Source organism: Myxine glutinosa, chromosome 6 (assembly GCF_964187855.1).
Source record: "Myxine glutinosa chromosome 6, kmMyxGlut1.1, whole genome shotgun sequence".
In the NCBI taxonomy this organism is placed as follows: domain Eukaryota; kingdom Metazoa; phylum Chordata; class Myxini; order Myxiniformes; family Myxinidae; genus Myxine; species Myxine glutinosa.
In genome coordinates this window covers 63,744,292-63,771,198 of record NC_136266.1, presented here as the reverse complement: position 1 = coordinate 63,771,198, position 26,907 = coordinate 63,744,292, and the positions used below count along the sequence as shown (strand labels likewise).

General features: G+C 44.3%; 1 protein-coding gene across 1 annotated transcript in view; it reads right to left on the bottom strand.

The window, feature by feature from the left end:
* LOC137429399 (voltage-gated delayed rectifier potassium channel KCNH8-like) overlaps positions 1 to 26,568 on the bottom strand; it is a 723,799-nt gene extending 697,231 nt beyond the window's left edge. The window contains exon 1 of the mRNA XM_078781042.1: positions 26,241 to 26,568. Coding sequence (XP_078637168.1) covers positions 26,241 to 26,343 — 103 coding nt within the window. The 5' untranslated portion in view covers positions 26,344 to 26,568. The remainder of the gene's footprint in view (positions 1 to 26,240) is intronic.
* Between the last annotated feature and the right edge of the window lie 339 nt (positions 26,569 to 26,907).

The following is a 26,907-nucleotide window of genomic DNA, read 5'->3' as shown; positions in this document are numbered from 1 at the left end:
AATGATGATGTCACCAGTCACGTGGTTCGGCCGCCATATTTGTCCTAAATGGCCGATAAAAAAGTAAATTCCAGCAAATCCTCGGTCTCTGACCGATTTTTCATCTGTCTGTCTGTTTGTCTGCGTGCAGCACTACGTCTACACCTGTGGTTCTTAACCTGGGTTCGACCGAACCCCAGGGGTTCAGTGAGCCAGTCTCAGGGTTTCGGCGGAGGTCCTCCGAAACGCATTGCAATGTTTTTTTTTTTTTGTTTGTTTTGTATCAATTTTGAATCTATGTGTAATTGCGCTTATTATTAATATTATTATTATTTTGCTATGTATGTTACGAACGAATGGAAATATTATTTGCAATTGTATTCCCATCCCATTCATGGTTTCTCTGGTCTGTGTTTAAGATAAGTTGTTTCACACTGACTGTAGTAAGTTGAATCAATGAGCAACTTGCTAATTATTCTGTTGATGGTGCTTACTTGCTTACTTACTGGATTTTGGACTTTGCAGGTGTTCGGAAATTCCAGTGAATAGCCTGGATTAGCTTGCCGTGTGCCGTGTGTCATTCGTCGCGTCTTACTTTGGAGTTACTGACTAATTGAAAAGTAAGTTGGAAATGTTTGTGGATATGCAGGGCGGGTTCAGAGTTATATTAAAGTCAAAAGTGGATGGTGATTATAAAATATGATTGAATTACTCAGAAAATTAGGTGGAGGTGATATAACTCCTTTGGTTGCAATTCATAACTAACAATTCGCAGTTTTCTATGTAATATTATAATGGGATTTGAGGTGACATCGAGTTGAGTAGATAATAAATCCCGTCATCGTAACTATAAGTTATGTTTTCTTCGTTAAAATTTCTCAGTTTTCAGAGGGGTACTGATTATATTTAAGCATGTTCCTTTTTAAATTTTTGTCATATAATTATTTGCCCGAACTCAAGATCAGTTTGTTACTTCTTTTTTTTTTTTGCAGTATGTCGAGCAAAAAAAGGAAGTGGTCGGAGGATTACGTGCGGTATGGGTTCACGTGTTTGACGGAACGGGGCGGAAGTCAGCATCCTCAATGCATGCTTTGCAATGTCAAGTTGAGCAACTCCAGCCGAGCACCAGCAAAACTACGGGAACACTTCAAAAAACTGCATGGTGAGGAGCAGTACAAAGACGCAACGCTGGATGAATTCAAATTGAAGAGAGTCCGATTCGACGCAAGTGCTACCATGCCCACTCTCGGCTTCGTTCCAATTGACAAACCGATCCTCACCGAGTCGTATGAAGTTGCGTACCTGATCGCAAAGCAGGGCAAACCGCACACCGTTGGCGAGACACTCATCAAACAGGCCGCGTTGAAGATGGCCAACATCATGCTGGGAAAAGCTGCTGAAAACAAGTTGTCTCGTTCCACTCTCAAATGACACCATCAGATGCAGAATCGACGGCATGAGCAACGACATCCTCGCCCTGGTAGTTGCAGACTTAGTCACGAGCCCGACAAAATTCAGCCTTCAACTCGACGAGACCTCCGACGTTTCGAATTTGAGCCAGCTCATCGTATTTGTGCGTTATGTCAAAGGAGACGAGATCAAGGAAGACTTTCTGTTCTGCAAGCCTCTCACAACAACGACAAAGGCAGCTGACGTGAAGAAGCTTGTGGACGACTTCTTCAGAAGCAACGGCCTCTCGTGGAACATGGTGTCTGCAGTTTGCTCGGACGGAGCTCCAACCATGCTGGGATGCAACTCCGGTTTTGGAGCGCTGGTGAAGGCCGATGCACCACACATCATCGTCACGCACTGTGTCCTGCACAGACACGTGCTGGCATCAAAAACCCTGCCTCCAAAACTGGCCAATGTTCTGAAAATTGTCGTTGAAACTGTGAATTACGTGTGAAGCCGTGCTCTGAATCATCGCATCTTCAAAGAGCTGTGCAATGAAATCAGCTCTGAATTCGAAGTCCTTCTCGACCACTCTAACGTTCGATGGTTATCATGAGGGAAAGGTAGTGAGCCGTGTTTTTGCCTTGCGTGTAGAATTAGCCCTGTTTTTGCGAGAACACCAGCATTGCCATGCCGGGCGGTGGAGTGAATGTCATCGAATCTGAAGAAAAGCTGAGCGCTTTGCGAAAGAATTTACCATTGTGGAGGCGGTGAACAGAGAACGACAACTTCGCGAACTTTTGGCTACTGGATGAGTGCGTGAGCGTGATCGAAGATGAGTCTGAAGTTGGAGGCACTGCTGTACCGGGGGAGCTGAAGCAAGCGATTGCCACGCACTTGGATGAGCTGGGAAAGTCATTCGACGGCTATGTCCCCAACCAAGAGCAATACCCAGCATAGGTGCGGCAGCCGTTTATTTTCGACGTTGCAACGGCAGATGTCAATGACCAATACCTCGACGACCTCATCGAACTTCAGCAGAGACAGACTCAACAACAACTCTTCGGCACAACAACGCTCTCAACGTTTTGGGGCCGCCAAATGGAAGGGTATCCTCACATCGCTAAAATTGCCCTTGAGATCCTCACGCCATTCGTTACAACGTATCTCTGCGAGCATGCGTTTTCGAAACTGGTGGACATTAAAACAAAGAAAAGGAGCAGGCTTGTATGCGAAAATGATTTGAGGGTGGCCCTTGCCAAAACAAAACCACGCATTTCCCAGATCGCCTCCCGAAAAGAAGAACAGAAAACGCACTAAGATGCAATTCTTCATAATTTTTTTTGTCAAATTTGAGGGGTTCCGCGAGTGTTCGGTGGGTTTCGTTAGGGTTCGGCGCCTTTAAAAAGGTTAAGAACCACTGGTCTACACCGTTGCATGTAGAATCACCAAACTTTACACACATATTTGTCTTGCCCTGGAATAGACTGTGCCCAATTGATGACGTCATCGGTCACGTGGTTTGGCCGCCATCTTGGAAAAACCGAAAAATTTGCACCTCTATATCTCCGAAAGTGCTGAATAGAAAATATTGAGACATAGCTCATCGTAAAGAACTCTCCATGGGGAATAAAATATGTTAATGATGATGTCATCGGTCACGTGGTTCGGCCGCCATCTTGGAAAAACCGAAAAACTTTGCACCTCTATATCTCCGAAAGTGCTGAATATAAAAAAATTGAGACATGGCTCATTGTAAAGAACTCTCCATGGGGAATAAAATATGTAAATGATGATGTCATAGGTGCCTACATTATGATGTCATAATTCGACAAGTACAAAACTTCTTCCGATCAAGATGAAATTTATTGAGCATCATCAAGGAATAAATTAGTTTTGAAAACAAATAATGACGACGTCATCGGTCACGATGTTTGGCCGCCATATTTGTCCAAAATGGCCGATAAAAAAGTACATTCCGGCAAGTCCTCGGTCTCTGACTGATTTTTCATCTGTTTGTCTGTCTGTGCCCAGTACTACGTCCACACCATTGCACATAGAATCGCCAAACTTTACACACATATTTGTCTTGCCCTGGGATAGACCGTGCCCAATTTTTAACTTTCTCGGCCCAAGGCCTCCATTATGACGTCATAATTCGATAATTCGACAAGTACAAAACTTCATCCAATCAAGATGCAATTTCTTGAGTGACATGACGGCATAAACTGGTGGAGAAAAAAAATGATGATGACATCATCGGTCACGTGTTTCGGCCGCCATCTTGGAAAAAACAAAAAAAATTGCACCTCTATATCTCCGAAAGTGCTGAATAGAAAAAAATTGAGACATGGCTCATTGTAAAGAACTCTCCATGGGGAATAAAATCTGTTAATGATGGTGCCTCCATTATGACATCATCATTTGACAAGTACAAAACTTCATCCGATCAAGATTAAATTTATTGAGCATCATCAAGGAATAAATTAGCTTAGAAAACAAATAATGATTACATCATCGGTCACGTGGTTCGGCCGTCATATTTGTCCAAAATGGCCGATTAAAAAAGTGAATTCCGGCAAGTCCTCGGTCTCTGTCCAATTTTTCATTTGTTTGTTTGTTTGTTCGGGCGATATCTCAGCCATCCTTTGCGCAAGGAAGCTGATATTTCGACACAATAGTGAGCACGTCCTTTGGCAAAAACATTATTTTTGTACACCGCTCCTTTCCTATGCCATCTCCAGGCATTGCAAATCGTCATTGCCGGGCACCAAAGGGGGCTCGGCAGTGACGCACGCTGAAAGAGAGTACTCAGTTTTCACTCTGGTTTCTTGTTTGTTTTCTTGTTTTCTTGTTTGTTTGTTTTCTTTCTTGGTTGTCCGGACGATATCTCAGCCATCCTTTGAGCTAGGAAGCTGAAATTTCGGCACAGTAGTGAGCAAGTCCTTTGTCAAATACGGTATTTTTTGTTTTTTGAATAATCAATTAATTGAGGAGTTATTTAATTATTAGCGTTTAATTAAGTACTTATTTAATTAATTAAATTTCATTTATCTTCTGACCATTATTAACTCAGGCACCTTTTGAGTTAGGAAGCTGATATTTGGACATGCCAATGACCAGGTGATTTGGCTGCAAAGGATATTTTTGATTTATTAATTAATCAATTAATCGATTAATTATTTAATTATTCGATTAATGACAAAAAATTTTTTTTTTTTTTAGTTACAGATTCTGATGAAATAGTGGTAGTTTATGTGTTCTCTGACCAAATTGATTAATAATTTAAATTTTTTATGATTATTATTTATTTATTTTCATTATTAATCATTTATTTATTTTCTTTCTCATTTGGCCAATATCTCAGGCACCTTTTGAGCTGGGAAGCTAATATTTGGACATGAGTGACCAAGTGATGTGGCTATCAAGGATATTTTTGATTTATTGATTAATCATTTCATCTATTAAGTATTTATTGATTAATCGATTAATTATTTATTGAGTAATCAATTAATTATTTAATTTTTTATAAATGACTTATTTAATTAAATTTCTAAAAGATACATCTTCGGATGAAGCACTACTGGTTTAGTTATGCGATTAGCCAATTGATTATGAAAATATTTTGTGATAATCTTTTATTGATTTTAATTATACAATTAATCAATCAATTAGTGTACACCTCTCCCTCCCAATGCAGCCTCAATGAGCTGCACTGCGGTATTGCCGGGCGCCGGAGGCGCCCCGGCAATGCCGCGCTGCAGCATATTTAATTATTTGGCATGGGGCGGTGTACTTTGAATGTATGTGTACTTGTTTGTTTTCTTTCTTGGTTGTCCGGGCGATATCTCAGCCATCCTTTGAGCTAGGAAGCTGAAATTTCGGCACAGTAGTGAGCAAGTCCTTTGTCAAATACGGTATTTTTTGTTTTTTGAATAATCAATTAATTGAGGAGTTATTTAATTATTAGCGTTTAATTAAGTACTTATTTAATTAATTAAATTTCATTTCTCTTCTGACCATTATTAACTCAGGCACCTTTTGAGTTAGGAAGCTGATATTTGGACATGCCAATGACCAGGTGATTTGGCTGCAAAGGATATTTTTGATTTATTAATTAATCAATTAATCGATAAATTATTTAATTATTCGATTAATGACAAAAAATTTTTTTTTTTTTAAGTTACAGATTCTGATGAAATAGTGGTAGTTTATGTGTTCTCTGACCAAATTGATTAATAATTTAATTTTTTTATGATTATTATTTATTTATTTTCATTATTAATCATTTATTTATTTTCTTTCTCATTTGGCCAATATCTCAGGCACCTTTTGAGCTGGGAAGCTAATATTTGGACATGAGTGACCAAGTGATGTGGCTATCAAGGATATTTTTGATTTATTGATTAATCATTTCATCTATTAAGTATTTATTGATTAATCGATTAATTATTTATTGAGTAATCAATGAATTATTTAATTTTTTATAAATGACTTATTTAATTAAATTTCTAAAAGATACATCTTCAGGTGAAGCACTAGTGGTTTAGTTATGCGATTAGCCAATTGATTATGAAAATATTTTGTGATAATCTTTTATTGATTTTAATTATACAATTAATCAATCAATTAGTGTACACCTCTCCCTCCCAATGCAGCCTCAATGAGCTGCACTGCGGTATTGCCGGGCGCCAGAGGCGCCCCGGCAATGCCGCGCTGCAGCATATTTAATTATTTGGCATGGGGCGGTGTACTTTGAATGTATGTGTACTTGTTTGTTCTTTGATTAATAAATTAATTGATTAGTTATTTAATTATTATCGATTAATTAAGTACTTATTTATTTCCTTTCTCATCTGGCCATTATCTCAGGCACCTTTTGAGCTGGGAAGCTGATATTTGGACATGACAGTGACCAAGTGATTTGGCTGAAAAGGATACTTTTGATTAATCAATTAATTGATTAATTATTTATTGATTAATCAATTAATTAATTTTTTTTCCAATTAATGAATTATTGAATTATTTTTCAAAAAGTTACAGCTTCCGATGAAGCACTAGTGGTTTAGTTATGCTATTAGCCAATTGATTAAGAAAATATTTTATGATCATTAATTATTGATTTTAATTATGCCATTAATCAATAAATTATTTTACACCTCTCCCTCCCAATGCAGTCTCTCGGAGCTACACGGCGGTATCGAAGGCGCCCCGGAAATGCCGCGCTGGAGGATATTTATTTATTTGGCATGGGGCGCTGTACTTTGAATGTACCTGTACTTGTTTATTGTTGTGTTTTTTTACCGCTTTTGATCCAGTCTAGCTCCCTATGATATCGAAACACTCCGACCACCCCCCAGATCCTGCAGGATGCACAACATTCTCTCAGTAACCCCATCCTGGTTAAACTCCCAAAATCCAGGCTGATTGCACACATCCACTCTTTTGTTCCTATATTTCTTCTGTTCGTATATAACCAGCTTCTTGGTGACTCTTGAATCCCACACTTCCCTCCAGGGCTTAAAAGCAAGCTGTGCACCATCATCTCACGTTATCCATTCCCTATTCCAACCCACAATCTTTTCTACCATCATTAACTCTACCTAACCCAACTACTTCCTCTTTACTGTGTTTCCTCCCTTTCTCTCTCTATCTTGTTTTTTTCACCGTCTGTGAACTCGCTCTTCCATGAGCCTGGACCCCAAACGATTGATAAATTACTACAAGGAGTGCATTGTTCAAGGGCTGTTCATTGGACCGTTTTATCCCGTTTGTCGATCCACAATTAGCATGGGAATTGTAAAGAGGTACACCATGACACTGTAATCATGACCACAGGGCATTAACAACGTTGTCAAAAGCACTTACTGGGGAAAGACGAGCGGAAATCGCTGCATAAAGCTCAAAGCGATGCAAATGTGTTCTTTGTATTCGTCACAACAGGTGTTTGATTGTTCTCCAGAGATTCGAGCAATAATCGTGAGATTTGCGAACATTCGTGGATTCATTTCCCCTGATAGTCGAACCTAAATGAGTGATAATCGATAAGCGTCATCTCCTCTTGGGACACGATTGCGAAGATAACACAGAGTGGGGTGAACGTTTGGGGTTAGGGAAGCATCGTGAGAACTTCCAAAAGGGTGTTCACAAATCTTTTGCAAACCTCACACTATCTTGACACGGAGTCACAACAAAATAAAGTTTGGAGTGGAAACACTCAATATTCCAACCACCTTGCAGTTACATAATCAGCTTCTTCCATGCAAAGGATCTTCAAAGAAGACAAGGTGTTGGTTGCATTGGCTTTTTACATTACCAGGACAGACCCACATCAAACTACTCCCACGTTGAACATCGTAAAGGGGATTTAATGCATTCACAAGTAATTATACTCGAACCTGCTGCAGCTCAGAGCTACAAATGGGCTTCCTTTGTTTGAACTCAATATTGTAAAACAACCTCTCACACGATAAACAAACATCTGTAATAGACACCATCTGGACATAGTATAAACTGGATAGTATAAAATGTGAGTGTGATTATATATAGTGCTTTAACAACAACTTGCTGGGGAAGGCAAACCGCTCCGCATAGCAGTGCGAGTGACCATAGTATACTGAATGATCGAATCATTCACCAATTTATTTGATCACTCATCAGAACGTTCTAAGCAGACCAAGTGAAGATTCGTTTATATTTGCCAATTAGTTGTTTTGAAGTGTGTGTCTGTGTGTGTGTCTGTGTGTGTGTCTGTGTGTGTGTGTGTGTGTGTGTGTGTGTGTGTCTTTTCCTGGTAGTTTCATCACAACGCAATATGTATGTGTATATGTATGTGTATATGTATGTGTATATGTATGACTGTATGTGTATATGTATGTGTATGTGTATATGTATGTGTATATGTATGTGTATATGTATATGTATGTGTATATGTATGTGTATATGTATGTGTATATGTATGTGTATATGTATGTGTATGTGTATGTGTATATGTATATATACATATATATATATATATTTATTCATCCGTTGAACTTGGGGACGACTAAGAAGAAGACCTTTGTTGGTCGAAAGCTTGTCGAAAATTAAAGATCGAAGTCCTGAAGCTACGTCCGCGTCTGATTTAATCTAACGATTATTTATTGAATGCAAATGAGACGCCCTGCTCGTACTGTGGAGTTTCTACTATTTCTCACAGTTATATATATTCGTGTCCCTGGGGTTAAGACCCCTGGGTGACTGTTGACCAAAACGTTGTTAACTCCGAGGCTTATTGCGAAACTTTGCGGGATTATCCTTTCGCGCACGCAGGAAGGTTCGAAGTCTTACCTGATTGGACGGCCGACACGTGGTTTTTATTACTCGACCCACAGACATAAATACGGGACAGCAGGATTCTCAATACAAGAATGAAATGCAAAAATAAAGGATTTAATGAAAATAAAGCACGGAAATAAAATGATGGTGAGGTAAATCTAAATTCTACTGCGAGACGTCTCCATTGAGACTCATATACAGACAAGGGGAAAACGAAAGTAAACATAGAGGCAGTGCTCACCTGGTGGAATAAACAGTGTACTGCACTGACTAAAGGTATTTTAAACCAATTTCAATGGCTGCTAGAAGACAGGGCAGCACGTAGAATCATACTAACATAATCATAAGACTTTAAATAAACAAACAAAAAAAATACCTATTTTTGGGGGGCAACCCACGCACCCCCTCCCTCCCACCCCGTGTACCTCCATGCCTTGGACAAACATTGGTACATCATGGATGATGAAGGTTGTGGTGACGTTTCATCAAAATTGTGGGTGTAGGTTCTGAGAAAAAAAGCAAATACCTATTTTGGGGGGCAACCCCCCCCCCCCATAGACCACCTTAGACCCTGATAAACCCCCTTAAACCCTGATTTTTAAAATGCCGTGAACAACCTTTAATCGTACCAGGGGAGCTAAAAATAAATAATGGCCTTTTTTATAGTGCGGGCACTTATCTCTCTCCACGAAGTCGTTGAAGGAAATGGCAGTTCAAGGTGGCCGGAAGCCGCTCGCGCGGGAACCGCTCCAACAATGGCGTGGAATCGCTCTCCACAGCGCCACGTATGTGAGGTGCCAACTGCCAAGAGCCCTACAAACTGTCACCCCCACCTTCTCCTCACGGGCAAACAGGCCACGAAGGCTAACACCGCTCTTTCTCAGCGCCAGTGCCCCGAACCAGAAACAGCGCAGCCGAGCGACCCGAAAAGACCGAGAGCCAAGAGACCAAGCGTGTCCGCTCGCCACCAAACCCCGAAACAAGAGGGAGCAAGAAAGGGGGAAAACGCACCCTCCCCTATTCTCGCTGACGTCACACTCGAACCAATCCCCGGTTCCCCGCACACCACCACTTCAATCCATGGCCGTGACAAATCATTCCCTTCAGGGCGGGGCCTCACAGCCTTTCTTGATGCCCATCGAGAATGTTTGAGGGCGGGGTTCCCTTAGCGATAGGCAAATGTTCGGGTTTCTCTCAGCATGATGGTGTTGTGGGTGGATGGAGCTTTTATGGTTAAATAAAAACATAAGGAAAAATCACAGGGGTATTTACACACTGCGGAAATTAACCTTATATACCGACCTAATTAGCATAGCTCCACCCCTCGTATGGCAACACATATACGATCTTACAGGGGCGGATTGAATGAGGGATGCAGTTGGGCAAGTGTGTAGTGAGAGTAGAGCGAATGAGGGGCGGATCCAGGAATTTGAAGACGGGGGAGGTGCATGAGACAAAAGTGCTGAGGAGGGGTTAAGGGGGGCCTGGGGGTCCTCCCCCAGGATTTTTTTTTTTAATGATAATCAGAAACGGCATTTCGTGCGTTTTTGGAAGTTTCTGCAGTTCCTTGCGTTCTTCTCTGGTCCAACAGTTCAGCGGATTCGCGATGACTAATGGTCAGATAGAGGAACTGGTGAAACGACTTGCCCAGCTGTTCCTTCTGCTATAAATTGATGAATTTTGTAGGGGTGTGTGTGTGTGTGTGTGTGTGTGTGTGTGTGTGTGTGTGTGTGTGTGTGTGTGTGTGTGTGTAGGTGCCCAGCTGATGATCCATGCAGTTGGGAAACTAGTCAGTTGCTTACGGGTTAAGGTTCTTGCTTTAGGTGGAGAAACTATGTTTGAGGTTTACAATTTAAATAAAGTTGAATATGGGATGTTGTAAAATTGACATCATTTACAACAATCCTTTAAATTATTTAAGTTTAGGAACAACCGATACTGTACAATTAATTGTGTGTGTGTGTGTGTGTGTGTGTGTGTGTGTGTGTGTGTGTGTGTGTGTGTGTGTGTGTGTGTGTGTGTGTGTGTGTGTGTGTGTGTGTGTGTGTGTGTGTGTAGTTCTACTGGAGCTTTCTGATATGGAATTTCTGATTTGTGTACTTCTCGTGAAATGATTGTTATGATCTTCTGAGTTAATTAGACTAATTAAAGACAAAGAATCCAGAAGAATTCCCATGTTTCTAAACGCACGCCATGTTAAGGTGTGTAGAGCAGTTTAATAGGTGCTGGTCAAAGGCAGGGACCTCAAGGCAGGGGGTTCTCCCCACAAAAGAGATCAGATGGGACAGTGGAATGTGAATTATTTTATTAATCGTAAATTATGCTATTTTGAAATAGACGGCGCTTTGTTTCTGAATGAAAATGTCACACACATCATGTGGGGATATGATGATGTCATTGTGTATGTTCATGAGGGCCAGAGATGCCATCCGACTTTCTCCCATGGAATTTCTTAGGTAGGTCTTCAGACGACGCAGGCAAGAAAATGAGCATTCGGCCTCACAGGGGCCCACAGGGAGGGTGCATCCAATATGGAGTAGGACTTTGATGGATGGAAATTCGTCTCCATCTACTGCGCAGAAACAATCCATGAATGTGCTTGGAAGCGTGTTGTTGGGCTTCCTTCTCCAAAACATCTGCCAGTCTCTAAGCTCATTTATCAGTCCTGCGGGATGTTCCATGTCGTTTTTCCAACGCAACCGCTTCTGATGTCGGGCTGGAATGTCGCAGGTATCGGCGATTATTGCAGATGGCATCAGCAGAAACAGATCACTACCTTCCCGATTTTCAGCACAGAATCGGGTGTCCATTTCCTGGCTGAGGTGGTCGAGAAATGGAATGCACATGTTTCTGAGGTGGAAGAGCAAGGGAGTATTGGCGGCAGTGTTTGGACGATGGATTTGTCGTTTTACAACTCTCGGCATTGTGACATCACCTCCTACAGATTCAATCATGGCCTTAGCATGATAGAACCACAGAGAGAATTCAGTTTCAGCATTTGACCGTAGCTGAGTGAGCGCATCCTTCTTGTCGTCAATCATAGAGTATGCCTCCAGGAAATCCATGCCGTTGCGTTGAAGAGGGGGGGGGGGGTGCGCACCCCCTGCACCCTCCTCCCTGATCGAAGGGGGATGCGCACCCCTGCACCCCCCCTGGAGCCGCCACTGTCTTATTCTATACAGACTCTCTACTTATTACCTGGAGATTCTTCTACTTCGTGTCACACAGTCTATGCTAAACTATACATTCCTAACTTTCCCAAGATATTTCTTCACCTACCCCCACAAACCTAACAATATCTATATTATAATAGGCTACGGTGATTCTGTCTATCTGTCCGGGGGTGTGGCTTACTCCGTTTACAGAGTAGCTCCACCAATTCTGGGAGAGGCTTCATCTAAACAAATATCCACCATTTTATTAGCTCGAATAGCTTTGAGGCCTGTTTAGTTGGGCCCATGCTGTCTTTCTCTCTCATACAGGTTTATTTCAACTCAAATTCGATATATCATTTCATTTTTAACAGTTGCTAACATAGTTTTAGACTCGGTTGAAAAAAAACGGGAAGAAAATCCCATGAAAGTTTCCGTTTATAGAACGAAATGAATTCTCAAATGCCTGTAAAATAAAGCCAATTCATTGAGTCACCCTCACGATTTATCTCGAATTCACCATCTGATTTCATTTTTATCGATGGTTTTAGATTCGGTGCAGAACATTCACGCACACACGGGAAAATGCAGAGATATATTTTTTTAAATCGCACCACGATAATACGATAATACACCGCCTAAAATAACAGTTGGGGAAAATGTCGACATATATTAAAAATTCGCTTTTTCTTTTCCGTTAAGATATATTACTTTTACTTTTGATGACAGTCGGCACAAAAACGTCAACAATGATGCCGACATATATTTCTTCGTTCTTATTTCATTCAACATTATTATCTGGAAGTAAAGGTTCACGTGTTCATTTCACGTGTGAAAAAACCAACTCCATTTCACGTGTGCATGGACGTGTCATTCACATATGTAAAATAAATAAATGAACAGACGGAAAATTATCGAGAGATATTTCTTCGTTTTTATTTTATGAGTTACCAGCAGAAGTACCCCGCGTTGCCGGGCGGGGGAGGGGGGAGAGAGGGGGGAAGGGCACGTACACTTTAAACATGTATATACATGTGGGATGTGGGATATATACATGTGGGACATGTGTAGGTGTACGTCTGTGTGTGCGTGTGTGTGTGTGTGTGTGTGTATATGTGTGTGTGTGTGTGTGTGTGTGTGTGTGTATATGTGTGTGTGTGTGTGTGTGTGTTTATATATATATATATATACATATATATATATATATGTATGTATATATATATATATATATATATATATATATATATATATATATATATATTGTAACGAATTTGGAAAGTGTAAAGAATGTGAGAACTGGTTTGCTGTGTTTTAACTGGCCCTCGTAGAGTAAATAAGATCGAAAGACGTCCCCCTAGTTAATTCCATGAACCTACAGACAGACCACGATATATCTTTTTTTAAAAGCTTATTTCCTTATTCTATGGAGGCTAAATATGTGTTTCCCACTAGATTGACTCTGCATTGCATCAAACGAAATAAGCGTAGGCCCCTCCGATGATCCATGGCAGCTCAAGTGCCAGGGATTCCCCCACTTGAGCTTTGACAGCAACCGTTTATTGCAGTACTGAACTGCTGTGCAACGTGACGGCGCATTACCTGCAGCTGCTGACCGGTTTTCGACATTTGCGGCCATTACGAACAAGGGGAGTGGCTAGAGAAGAGGAGGAGGAGTAAGTCGGCCCCGCTCATCCAACCCAGAACAAGGGGTTTGGCTAAGAGAGGGCGGAGCGGGAACCCCCGAGAAAATGCGCGAAGGTTCGGTGAGAAACCAATATAAACCGCCGCGGGACGCACTCCGTCCTCTTGCTCTTACCCCGTCCTCTTGCTCTTACCCCATCCTCTTGCTTGCTGTCGCTCGTTGTTGCTGGGGAGAAGGAAGACGCCTGAATGAGCAGGTGTGACCGAGCCTGCGAGCCATCGTGCGACCAGCTGCGCTGCAGCTAAGAGGACGCAGGCCACGAAAAGGGCGCGCCAGGCAGCAATCCACGCTGGACCCTCCATTGCCTCCCAAAACAACCATCCATCCTCAAGCCATACCTGCCTGCAATTTCCCCCGTGTAAGTGTGAACGTTGTCTGTCTTGAATGTTGTCCTGGGGTTTATAAGTAAACTGCATAGTACAAGCTAATGATTTCCCTGTGTCACCTGCTTCTTCCATCCATTGCTTGTAAATAACTTGATTGCTCCTTTTTGCTTGTGTGTGTATAATAAATCTGTTCTTCCTCTGTACTCTGTCTTCCTCCTCTCTTCCTTCTCTTTCGGTCGCTTTAGAGGTTTCCAAATTGAATACCTGTGGCGCGATTTGGTCAACGTTTGGGGGAGTCGGGCTAATCGGGGATCCTGTAACGGTCGCGGTTGACCATCCGCTCGGCCCAAAGTAACATCTTGTCCGCGACCCGTAACAATATATATATATATGTGTGTGTGTGTGTGTGCATATATGTGTGTGTCTATATATGCGTATGTGTGTGCATGTGTGTCGGTGTACATGTGTGTGTACGTGTGTGTGTATATATGTGTGTGTGTGTGTGTTTGTGTATGTGTATATATACGTGTGTGTCTGTATGTGTATATGTGTGTGTGTGTGTGTGTGTGTGTGTGTATGTATATGTGTGTGTGTGTGTGTGTGTGTGTGTTTGTGTGTGTGTGTGTATGTATGTGTTTCTATATATGTGTGTAGGTGCACGTGTGTGTGTGTATGTGTGTGGGTGTGCACGCACATGCATTCACATGTTATCAGAAGTAAATACATTGTGTGGATTACATCATTTGTGCATCTGATAAATTGGCAGTAACCATTTTGTGAAACTGAATGTGCAGGTGCAGCATCTAACTCAATATGTCGAAATGTCACACACGTCCATGCCCGTGGGATTCCCACGTGTGACCCCACTAGTATATATATATTGTGTATGGATGTGTGTGTATGAATGATCTGGTGTGTTTTGTTGGTGAGTGGTGAAGGGTATAAAGGTGGGTGTTTGAGTGTTCCACCATGTTTGTTTGGTGCTGTGGATTCTGGATGTGGAGGTGTTGCTGTTGTAGTCTGCGTTTGCACTGGCTGGGGTGGGGGTATGTACGCATCCAGGTGTAGTTGCTGCATGTGGATGTGTATGTGCCCTTGCTGGCCCACCTTAGCTGACCATATCGAGGTTGAAGGGCCGAAACAGGATGATGCTGAGGACCTCGACTGAGGACTCGACTGAGGTCCGCCAAATATTCCTACAGGTCGCACAAGATCTGCCTGCAACCCTCTTATGGTTAAACTGCCAAAATCAAGACTTTCTGCTCACCTTCACTCCTTCATTCCTCTTTTCTCCCACCTCTGGAACAAACTCCCTCACTCTCTTCAATCCCACTCCACCCTCCAGGTCTTTAAAACAGCTGTTCACCACCATCTCTTATCCTCCCCCATCCAAAACCTTGATCTTTTCTACCCCCGCTAGTTTCGGTCTCCTTGTGTTTTATACTTCTCCCACCCCCCCCCCCCCCCCCTTCACACGCCTCCTGCCCCCAAGCCCTCTCCCTCCCACACTTCTCCCTGCTCTCAAATGTTGTGGTTGTGTGCTTCCCCTTCTCTCCCCATCTTGTCTTCCGCTCCCTCTTTTTGTATATTTTGTTTGTCTGGTTGATTTGTTTGTGAAATAAATGTTAGCTCTTTCACGAGCCTCGATTCAGTATACAAAAAACAAAAAAACAAAAAAAAAAGGACCCGGTCAGTGCAGCACACTTGTGACCAGGTGTGTTTTGAACTTATATATATATACGGTATATATATATATTGTTGCGGTTTTGAGAACCCAGCACAGGTACCATCATTAAAGGTTAAAGGTTGCACCCCATAGGTAGGCCACAAGCAACATGTAGGTCACCTTAGGATGGCAGTTATTTCTTAGTATGTGTTTAGGATAAGGCCATTCCCAATAGTTGCATCTGCGTTGCGTAAAACAAATAAGAGTAGGCCCCTCGTCCATTTTGCAGCCTCCCTTCCATCGACGCCATTAAGCGCTATCCAGTCTGTAATCGCCCTCGCCCTTTAGGTTGCCAGCAGCCTTCGCAACCTCACTGGGCTTCCGCTCAAACCAGCCCAAAGGCCACGAGGTAAGGCCCGAAAAGGGGGCGGAGCGCAAGGGTGGAGGTGCGTCCACGTCAAGCAGCCATCAAGGCGGAGCCGGTAAGCCCTCAGCAGCCAAGCAGGGTTGAGGTGAGATAGCCTGACAGGGCGTGGCTGGAGATTCGAGAGGGTTCGCTGGGCGTTGCAATATAACCCCTTGCGCGAGGCCCCCACCTCAGTTATGAGGCGGGACGCAACTCGAGCCTTGTTCAGAGTTAGGTGGAGAGGGCTGAACGGAGCTCAGCTAGAGTTCTGAGGAGGGACGCAGCTGCAATCATTGCGCTCTGAGTTATGATGGGAGAGGCGCCTGGTTTGAGTACCTGAGTTATGAGCAAGAGTTATGCACCAGAAGGACTGATTGGAAGGAGCGCATTCAGAAGGACTTGAGGGGGCGAGCGCGTTGTGCGAAAGAACTCGTACGATTGGCGTTGAAGGACATTTGTTGGAGGAACGCGCCATTGTGAAGGGTTTGTCGGGGATCACTGGTTGAGAATTCGGCTTGGGCTTGCGGTGCGCAAACATCCAAACGCCCGTATTCCTATTACATATGCGGCCAAGAGCCACGAAGTCGCCGATAGCCCAGCTTACCATTTCCCCAATATAATTGTCCGTATCGCGCCTACGCCACGGGAAGAGCTGCCTGCCGTCCACCATCGTCTGCTGGTACGGGTCGAGGACCGGGACGAGCTGTGGACGCCATCACTGGACCTTCCACCCTACCTTCGTCAGCCCCACGTGAGTCTGAGTCTGAGACCGAGTCTGAGAGCGAACGGGCCCGAGTCCAAGGGATAAGTAAGACTGTCTAAGGCTGCCCTGTGTACTTTTTCTTCCTCTTTCTTGTACATCCTTTCTTTTCCTCTTCTTTGTACATTGTGAATAAATTACCTTGTTCTTCCTGGTTTCTTCTTAATCCGACCGTCTTAGTCATTTCTCAATTGGGTACCCGTGGCACGATTAGGAACCGCTATAATCGGGTCTAGTCATTGGTTAACATCGCGGATCGCTATCCGCTCGGCATATTCCATCAAATCCGTGATTCGAGCGGGAGTTATTTCCTCGTTTCCATTCAGCGTTAGTACTTAGGTAATAGCGAATCCCTAGTCCTAAAACCCTACCTAACACTACCCGGGAAGGACGTTATAACCCTCAGGATCGCGTCGGCTAGATAAAGGACAAGGGGATTAACCCCCTCTTGATAAGGGGAAGGCCGACGTTCAGAGATCCGCAACAATATATATATATATATATATATATATATATATATATATATATATATATATATATATTGTTATGGATTCGTCACTTTCGCCTTTGTTGTTATTATATACTTGTAGGATTTTTAGTTTCATGTAATATTGTTGTTAAGATTTTTGTGTGAAATGGAGATGACTTTAGTAAAAGGTAAAAATAAATGTTTGTGGAGGAAAAAGGAAAACGCGGCAAAGAACCGGAAGGAGGAGGAGGAGGAGTATGACGATGATAGAGATACAGCCGTGAATCGCGTCAAGGCTGCGAGTGGACTTTTTTGATATTGGTCGCGAATGAGTCAAGGCTTCCCGGGGAGAGATTGCCGGCGACATTGTCCTATATTGCGAGTGCAATTAAACCTGCATATCAGGGTTTATCACCTAGTGTGAGTCATCGTTGGAGAAATCAAGCGCCTCCATGAGGGGGCCTATACGCCATTTTGTCCTTGAAGAAGAAGAGGCTGTCCACTGGGTGCATCTTGTCATGTCGTTGGGATTTCCATATCAACCTCACTGTGTCGAGCGCCGTTGGTTTCCATTTCGGCTCAATTCCCATATTGACCTCTCACATCGTAACTCCTCGTTCGCCGGCATGCCAATACCTGCCTATTGTTCTCTTTGTTCTGCACAGCTTAAACCAGCATGGAGATCCATGCACGGACTTTGGGAAAGGTTACATTCCACTCACGTTGGGCGTATCATGAGTTTATTGCTTTGAGAGCATTGGGAAATGATGGTACAATCATATATGATATTGTTCATTTGATGCAAGTGACATTTTCATTGTACTTTCTTTAATAGTGTTATTATTGTGTATGTGAGAGTTCTTAATACAATTACTTGTTTTGTTCTACAATTGAAATTGGTGTGGTTTTACCATGGTTTATTAGAACACTCTAAATAACAAATCTTTCTGCAGTGTTCCCGCTCTAGACTCTGAGGTGCACCGTAACCGGGGTTTGGGGAGGTAATACATAACAATATATACCATTTGAGCAATTGTCATCAAATTTTCAACAAAACCTTATTATGAGAATATGGAGAAGCCAAATTAATAATTTTGTCTAAAGATGAAAGAGTCAAAGGTCAGCTTCACCTACAGTCATCAATTTTCATCCAATTGACCTGAAATTTCAAGTTACCATTTGAGCTTTGTCACTAAGTTTTCAACAAAGCTGTATTATGAGAATATGGAGAAGACAAATTAATAATTTGGTCAAAAGGTAAAAAGCTAGCGTCACATAAAATCGTCAATTTTCATGCAATTAACCTGAAATTTTAAGAATTTTTATATTGGGTTACTGAATTGGTTCACCAATTAAAAGCTAAAAGCCGATTGTTTTTGTTTTTTTTAGATCAAAAGGTCAACTGTCAAGGTTGCATGAAATCATCAATTTTCATCCGATTGACTTGAAATTTCAGCAGAGTTTGCATGTTGAATCACTGAAGCAAAAAGCTTTTGAGGTCAAAAGGTCAAGATAGCCTAAAATCCTCGATGTTTTGTGTTTTTGGAACCCTCTAGAATTGCATTTTAGAACCCTTTAGAATTAAACAGGTGAGTTAGAAAGGCTCTTCTTCTTCATTTATAATGGATGGGTGGAAGGAAGGCCATAGCCAAATATTGAAGCTACTTCACCTCTTAAAAATAAATAAATAAATAAATAAAATTATACACACACCCGTACATACTGTGTATCAATATGTGCACCGTCAGTCAAACAGAGGTTAAACTCGATGTCTCCTGGCATTAAAAGACGTCAGTGATCCCACGGTTGTCCTTGGGAAGAAAAGGCGAGTTATCGCTGGCACTCTGAACAAATGACAAATTCCTTCCCAGACTGAATAGCAAGTGATCTGATCTTTGTGGATATTGCTTGACACCAGGTTACACTGCTTGCCATCTCAAAACATGGTTGTTATCAGGGTCTGGGCAGCAGCTTCAACACTATAAACAATTTTGCCTTTACTTGATGTCCACCTGTGACATCATGTGAACAGCTATCTTCAGCGACAAAAGGCAATTATTTACTCGAGTATGTTTGTTACTTGCAAGAATCGGAGACTTTTCAAGTATATTGGTTGGTCGCGTGTTTTATTCTGTCTGTCTGTTTGTTTGTTTTTCTGACAATCGCCTACAGGTCACAATTCTAAACCGATCATCATGAAACGCTACCAAATTATAGAGGTAGTCACAACTGAGAAGCCTATTGATTTTGAGATCAAAGGTCAAAGGTCATCTGGAGGTCACATTTCTAAAATCATAATTTTTCATCTCAATGACATGAATATCGAGCAGGATTTGCACATTGGGTCACTGAATTGGGAGAGCAACTATTTTGAGGTCAAAGGTCAACTAAGGAATCTCTGATTCCTTAGTATCTCTCCAGGGTTACTCCCTCCTCCGGTATGATAGACCTGAGCCTCGTCCTGCAGGTGGGGTTGCTATCTTTATCAAAAACTCTCTTCCTCACTCGCCCTGCACTGCACTCTCTCCACCTCACCCCCAGGAATACCTCTGGCTACGGCTTCCCCTTCGCTCCCACCTCTTGTATCATGTGTGTGTTGTACCGTCCACCAAACAGTGATGACTCCATCTACATATCGCTGTCTGATAATATGGACCAACTTCTGTCTACTCATCCGAACTCTCTCTTCCTCATATGTGGTGATTTTAATTGTCACCATGCCAGTTGGCTGGGTGTGGGTACCTCTCTCACCAGCCATGGCTCCTCAGCAAAGGACTTCTGTGACTCACTGGGACTGACACAATCTGTCAATTTCCCGACCCGGATCTCAGTCAACGGAGCATCTTCTCTTCTGGACGTGGTTATGACTAACTACCCTGAAAATGTCTGCTGCTCTTCTTCTGCTCCAATCGGCTCATCTGATCATGTGCTTGTTAAAGTGGACATCTCTCTGACCATTCTCAGGTAGCCTGCTCAGCGTCGATGAGTCTGGCATTTCACTCAGGCCAACTGGCACGCTCTTCAAGCAGCCATCAATCATCTGGACTGGTCTCCCATCTCTACCACCTCTGACATCAACTCATCCTGGGAATTCTTCCAAAGTAAATTGCTCTCTCTCATGCACAGATTTATCCCATCTCGTCTTCAGTTGTCATACCCTTCCTCCCGTCCATGGTACACGGAATCTTGTGGTGAGGCTGTTGCCCAGAAACAACTTGCCTTCGTCTCCTGGAAAGGAAATCCAACGGAAGGAAATCTCATTTCCTTTCACAAAGCTCGAAACAAGTGTGTGTCCACCCTCAGGAGAGCCAGGAAACAATATCTCTCCGTTCTCAAGACCAAACTCTCTTATCTGTCTCCCTCTTCCAAATCCTGGTGGCATCTGGTCAAATCGGTTTCTGGTGTTTGTTGCCCCTCCATCCCCTCCCTTACCTCAAACGGCTACACAGCTGACTCCGCACGTGAAAAAGCTGAATGCCTCAACTCTGTGTTTGCCTCTAAATCTTGTGTCCCAAACCCATCCCTCTCTGTACCCACCGTACCCAGTCGTACCCAGCTGCTCCTGGACTCCGTGTCCTTTCCTCCTGACAAGGTGGAAAAGTTTCTGTCAACCCTCGACTCTGATTCTGCAACTGGACCTGACGGCATCAGCCCACAGGTCCTAAAAGCCTGTTCTTCCACTCTTTCATTCCCTCTCTCTGTTCCCTTCACCCTCTCTTTTGCTCAAGGTCAACTGCCATCTGCTTGGAAATCAGCCAACATCACCGCTTTGCACAAAAAAGGTGCAAAAACAGATCCTAGCAACTACAGACCAATCAGCCTTCTCCCAATTAATCAGCAAAGTCATGGATTCCATCATTGCTTCGGATATGAAATCTTTCCTCTTCTCCAATGGCTTGATCTCTGATCATCAATTTGGTTTCAGACCAGGTCACTCTACTCTGGACATGCTCCTTCTGCTGTCTCAACAATGGATGGAGGTCCTCAATGCCAAACAGGAAATTAGAGCTGTCTCCCTCGACATATCACGTGCCTTCGATACGGTCTGGCACCCCGCTCTGCTCACCAAACTCTCCTCCTTTGGTATCCATGGAAATCTCCACGCATGGCTGGCGGACTTCCTCTCTCGTCGTAATCAACGTGTGGCCCTGAATGGTTTTCTCTCATCTCCTCTTCCTGTTCAGGCTGGAGTTCCCCAAGGCAGTGTTCTGGGCCCTGTGCTTTTTCTGGTCTTCATCAATGATCTCTCTGACTCTCTTGAAAATCCTCTCTATCTCTTTGCTGATGACCCCACTCTCTGCCGCTCAATTCCTCATCCCTCAGATCGACAGTCTGCAGCCTCCTCACTCTCTGCAGACCTGGACAAAATCACAGACTGGGCAAACAAGTGGAACATGTCTTTCAATCCTGACAAATCTCACACTCTTACGATGTCTCTCCGAAAGACTGACTGGACAACCCTCCCATCTACTTTCTGAATAATCCTCTCCAAGAAGTTCTGTCACTCAAGCTTTTGGGTCTCACTATCTGCCATGATCTTTCCTGGGAAAACCACATTTCCAAGCTGGCCTCCAAAGCCAGTCGCCGACTGGGCATCCTCCGTCGTGCGAAGTCCTTCCTTGGCACACCTGAGCTCCTCACCACATACAAGGCTTTCATCCGCAGCTCAATGGAATACTGCTCTCCCCTCTGGGCTGGTGCTCCTGCCTCACACCTAGCTCGTCTTCACGCTGTTGAAACCAAAGCGTTCAGAATCATTGGAATCTCCCGCGATGACGCTATCTCCGAGGGCCTTTCACTTACTCACCGCAGGCAGGTTGGTGGTCTTTCCGTCTTCTACCGACTCCTCTCCGGCCTTGCTCCCCCAGCTCTCTCTGGGCTCTGTCCCCCAAATATTCCTGCAGGTCGCACAAGATCTGCCTGCAACCCTCTTATGGTTAAACTGCCAAAATCAAGACTCTCTGCTCACCTTCACTCCTTCATCCCTCTTTTCTCCCGCCTCTGGAACAAACTCCCTCACTCTCTTCAATGCCACTCCTCCCTCCAGGTCTTTAAAACGGCTGTTCACCACCATCTCTTATCATCCCCAATCCAAAACCTTGATCTTTTCTACCCTGCTAATTTTACCCCAAATCCACTTTTTTTAGGTGACTTTTGTCTTCTTTCCTGGAAGTGTCCTTGCGTTTTATACCTATCCTGCCTCCCCCCAGGCCCTCTCCCTCCCACACATCTCTCGATGTCCCTGCTCTCAAATGTTGTGTTTGTGTGCTTCCTCCCCTTCTCTCCCCATCTTATCAACCGCTCCCCTTTTTATATGCTTTGTTTGCTTGTTTGTTTGATTTGTTTGTTTGATAAATGTTAGCTCTTTCACGAGCCTCGACTCTGTACACAAAAAAAACAAAAACTAAAGGTCAAACTAAAAACTATAGGTCAAACAAAAACTAAAGTTTTCATCCAATTGACCTGATCTTTGATGAAGATCGTAAATTTTAATCTTGATTAAATGGATAATTTGATGCATCCATGGCAACTCTTTCCTTAGGGGGTGTATTTTGCAAGTGCTGTGCTCTGCACACCGTCATTCTCGTTTTTGTTTGTCCGTATGGCCTACACGCCACAATTTTTTGTGGCGTGTAGGCCATACGTTTGTCCGTATGGCCTACACTACACGGCCTACACGCCACAATGGCCTACACGCCACAATTTTAAACCGATCTTCACAAAACATCACCAAATGGTGGAGTTGGTCATAAGCAAGAAGCCTATAGATTTTTATTTCAAAAAGTCAAAAGGTCAAAATAGGCCAAAGGTCAAAAACTTGCATCAAGTTTATAAAATCTTCAATTTTCATCCGATTGACATGAAATTTGAACAGGATTTGCATATCAGGTCACTGAATTCAACCACCTATTATTATTTTTTATAATTTATTATTAAACTATTTAAGGTCAAATTTGTTTTCGGGATTTGGTAAATATCGTGCTCTGCCCGACGTCTTTTCTGTTTGCGAGTTTGTTCCTTGTACTTTTCCGAACCACAGAGCCAATTTTACCCGAAACCTGCATTCTTTTCACATGCGGAAGGTTAACGTCGCAATAAAAACCTTCAATTCTTAATCACTAATATAAAAGGCATGGAATATTTCACCTTGGGTGATCGATCATTCTAGCCCGGAAGCACCTTTCCCCCACCCCCCCCCCCCCCCCACCCCTCCACTTGACGTAGAGAGGGGGACCGGACTTGATTTGTGTCTCGGACACATTCGAAGATTGATGCTACTGTTGGGAATGCGAACCAATGTAATTTAAACCCTTATATTTAATATAGAGAGGGTCCACAGTCTCCACGTGATTATGTTGGAACACATCTGTGGATCGGTCCCATCGGCCGATGGGTCTGCGCCATCTGCGGATGTGTTGTTCACCTTGAAGGAATGTGTATGCATCAATGGTGGATGAGTATGTTTATTTGAACCTAAAAATAAGCAATTGATGTCATAAATGTTTATAAAGCAGTCCGTGACATGTGGTTTGTGACCTCGTGACCCTCGCCATCACCTTCATCAGCACCTGCCACTCTCTACCCTGCCACCATTCCCCTCCGCCATTATCAGAAGAACACCTAATGTTTTGTATGAATGTTGAGTATGTTATGTAAAGCTTTACTAAAACTGCCATGTATCTGTTGATTACAAAATGTATTCACAAAATGTATAAATAGATGGGTAGAAATAGATAATAAAACACTTAAAAATCATCTCTGTTAAATTCCTACCACATGTAATTCCAATGACTGTGTACCTGATCGAAGAGCACCATTCTGTCAACACATTCCTTCAAGGTGAACAACACATCCGCAGATGGCGCAGACCCATCGGCCGATGGGACCGATCCACAGATGGGTTCCAACAATTAGACTGAATGCAACGAGAGGTCTCACAGTCCTGTATGACTTCAACAAGGAAATTAGACGGCCATTTGGCCCATCATTTTCATGTTGCATTCCAGTTGATTTTTTTTTTCTACTACTGTAAATAATCTTCTTCATGTTTTACTAAAGTCGAAGTAACCCAATCTTGATTGGGTGACCTAGTGTGTGTGTGTGTGTGTGTGTGTGTGTGTGTGTGTGTGTGTGTGTGTGTGTGTGTATGTGTGTGTGTGTGTGTGTGTGTGTGTGTGTGTGTGTGTGTGTGTGTGTGTATACATATATGTGTGTGCGTTTGTATATATATATATATATATTCGTTTTTCCATTTTAAAGCACGAAGGTTCTCAAAGTTTCAGGAATATCACGAATTGAGACGTTTGAGCTACAAAACGTCTTAAAATACAATCCTCTGCAAAGGAAGAACTATTCCCAAGTGAAATGAGGCTTCATGGTACTTTGCTCAACAATACTGCGGTACTGTATAACGATTGCAGCCGCGGTTTTCTGTACACGGCGTGAGGACCACCAAACTACCCATGGGTCATACCAGCACTTTCCTACAGATAGACCTTTTCCCTCATTGTTAGAGGTTCTTTCGCCGTCACTTCCCGAAACATACGAGGAGCTTATATCCAGAAACAGCAACAGCAATTTTTGACACGTACAAGTATTTAATTATTTTGTATTTTTTGTTGTGCCTCGGATTGCTCTCCATGCTTGATGATCCGCGTCAGTCTACCCGTGACGGAGTACCCGTATTGGACTACCCGCGTCTGAGTACCCGCGTCGGACTACCCCGTCGGACTACCCACGTCGGTCTACCCGCGTCGGTCTACCCGCGTCGGACTACCCCGTCGGACTACCCACGTCTGTCTACCCGCGTCGGTCTACCCACGTCGGACTACCCGCGTCGAACTCCCGTGTCGGACTACCCGTGTCGGACTACCCGCGTCGGACTACCCCGTCGGACTACCCACGTCGGTCTACCCGCGTCGGACTACCCCGTCGGACTACCCACGTCTGTCTACCCGCGTCGGACTACCCCGTCGGACTACCCGCGTCGGACTACCCGTGTCGGTTTATCCGCGTCGGTCTACCCGCGTCGGACTACCCGTGTCGGACTACCCCGTCGGACTACCGCGTCAGGCTACCCACGTCGGGCTACCCGCGTCAGGCTACCCGCGTCGGACTACCCGTGTCGGTTTATCTGCGTCGGTCTACCCGCGTCGGACTACCCGTGTCGGACTACCCGTGTCGGACTACCAGCGTCGGTCTACCCGTGTCGGACTACCCGTGTTGGGCTACCCGCGTCTGAGTACCCGCGTCGGTCTATCCGCGTCGGACTATCCGCGTCGGAGTACTCTGTCGGACTACCCGCGTCGGACTACACCGTCGGACTACACCGTCGGACTACGCCGTCGGACTACACCGTCGGTCTACCCGTGTCGGACTACGCGTCGGACTACCCGTGTCGGACTACCCGCGTCGAACTGCCGTGTCGGTCTACCCGTGTCGGACTAACCGCGTCGGACTACCCGTGTTGGACTACCCGCGTCTGAGTACCCGCGTCGGTCTATCCATGTCAGACTATCCGCGTCGGAGTACTCCGTCGGACTACCCGCGTCGGACTACCCCGTCGGACTACACCGTCGGACTCCCCCTTCGGACTCCCCCGTCGGACTACACCGTCGGTCTACCCGCGTCGCTTCTGTATTATCTCATTGGAATTTGTCAATAAAGTTCCCAGAAAATGTCAAATGTGAAAGCAATAAAAGTTTCTTTTTTAGGAGGGAAAGCCGATGTGGATCGTTTTATCGACCGGGATTCACCTATGGACGTCCCGTTTATATTGGAGGGACGGATTGAACCGATCGATTCAACGTGTTCGTACAATGTCCGCGAAAACGAGTGTCGAAGTGACGCGAACACAGACATCAGACAGGATGCGCTGTCCAGGTCCTGAATTGATTTTCCCATAAGGCGTCTTATGCGATCACACAGCAGCAGAATAAGCAGCAGCAGCAGCAGCAGCAACAGAAGCAGTAGCAGCAGCAGCAGAAGAAGCAGCAGCAGCAGAAGCAGCAGCAGCAACAGAAGCAGTAGCAGCAGCAGCGTACGTACACATTCAAATGGGGGCAACTTACGTGTCCCATCAAAGCGAGTGGCGATTGTGTCCAGAAAAGTGTTCTGGGGAGCCAGTAATCCCTTCATCACAGGCATTTTGCTTCCCAGACGTTCCAATTTCATCCATGAACGAGAGGCCAGAGGGGCCGGCTCCCCGGGGCGGAACGGTGGAGCCACGCGGGCATCGGCAAACAGCCGCCGCGCGCACGTTCGGGTCCACCGCACGTGCCAGCGGCTCCGAACTCACATCTCACAAGGGCCGACGGCGTGTCCGCGGTAAAGCGTCCACGTCCGTAGGTGCGCCACCGTCCAGCACCGTTACCTTACACATGACTGGGGTTCCGATGCGGCGACGAGCTCGGGGACGACGAGACGCCAGGGAGCCCGCCCAACCGCCAGCCGCGAGATGCGCGTTTGTTTCCCAACGCCGGCCCCCTGAGGGGGGCGGGGGGGCTGGGGGGAGGAGGGGCGGGTGTTGAACGGTCGGGACGCATCGCGCGCGCAACACAAGCACCGCTGTGGCTACATGAGGCGCACGTGCGACCAACAGCTTAGTCCCACCCCCAACCCTGAACTCCAAACAAAGCGAGTAAACAAACTAACAAAGTGGGACTTTCCCCTTCCCCACCCACTTTACCCCCCTTTTCTCACGTGCTCAACTCGTCAAACGTCTCGATTTACAGAAAG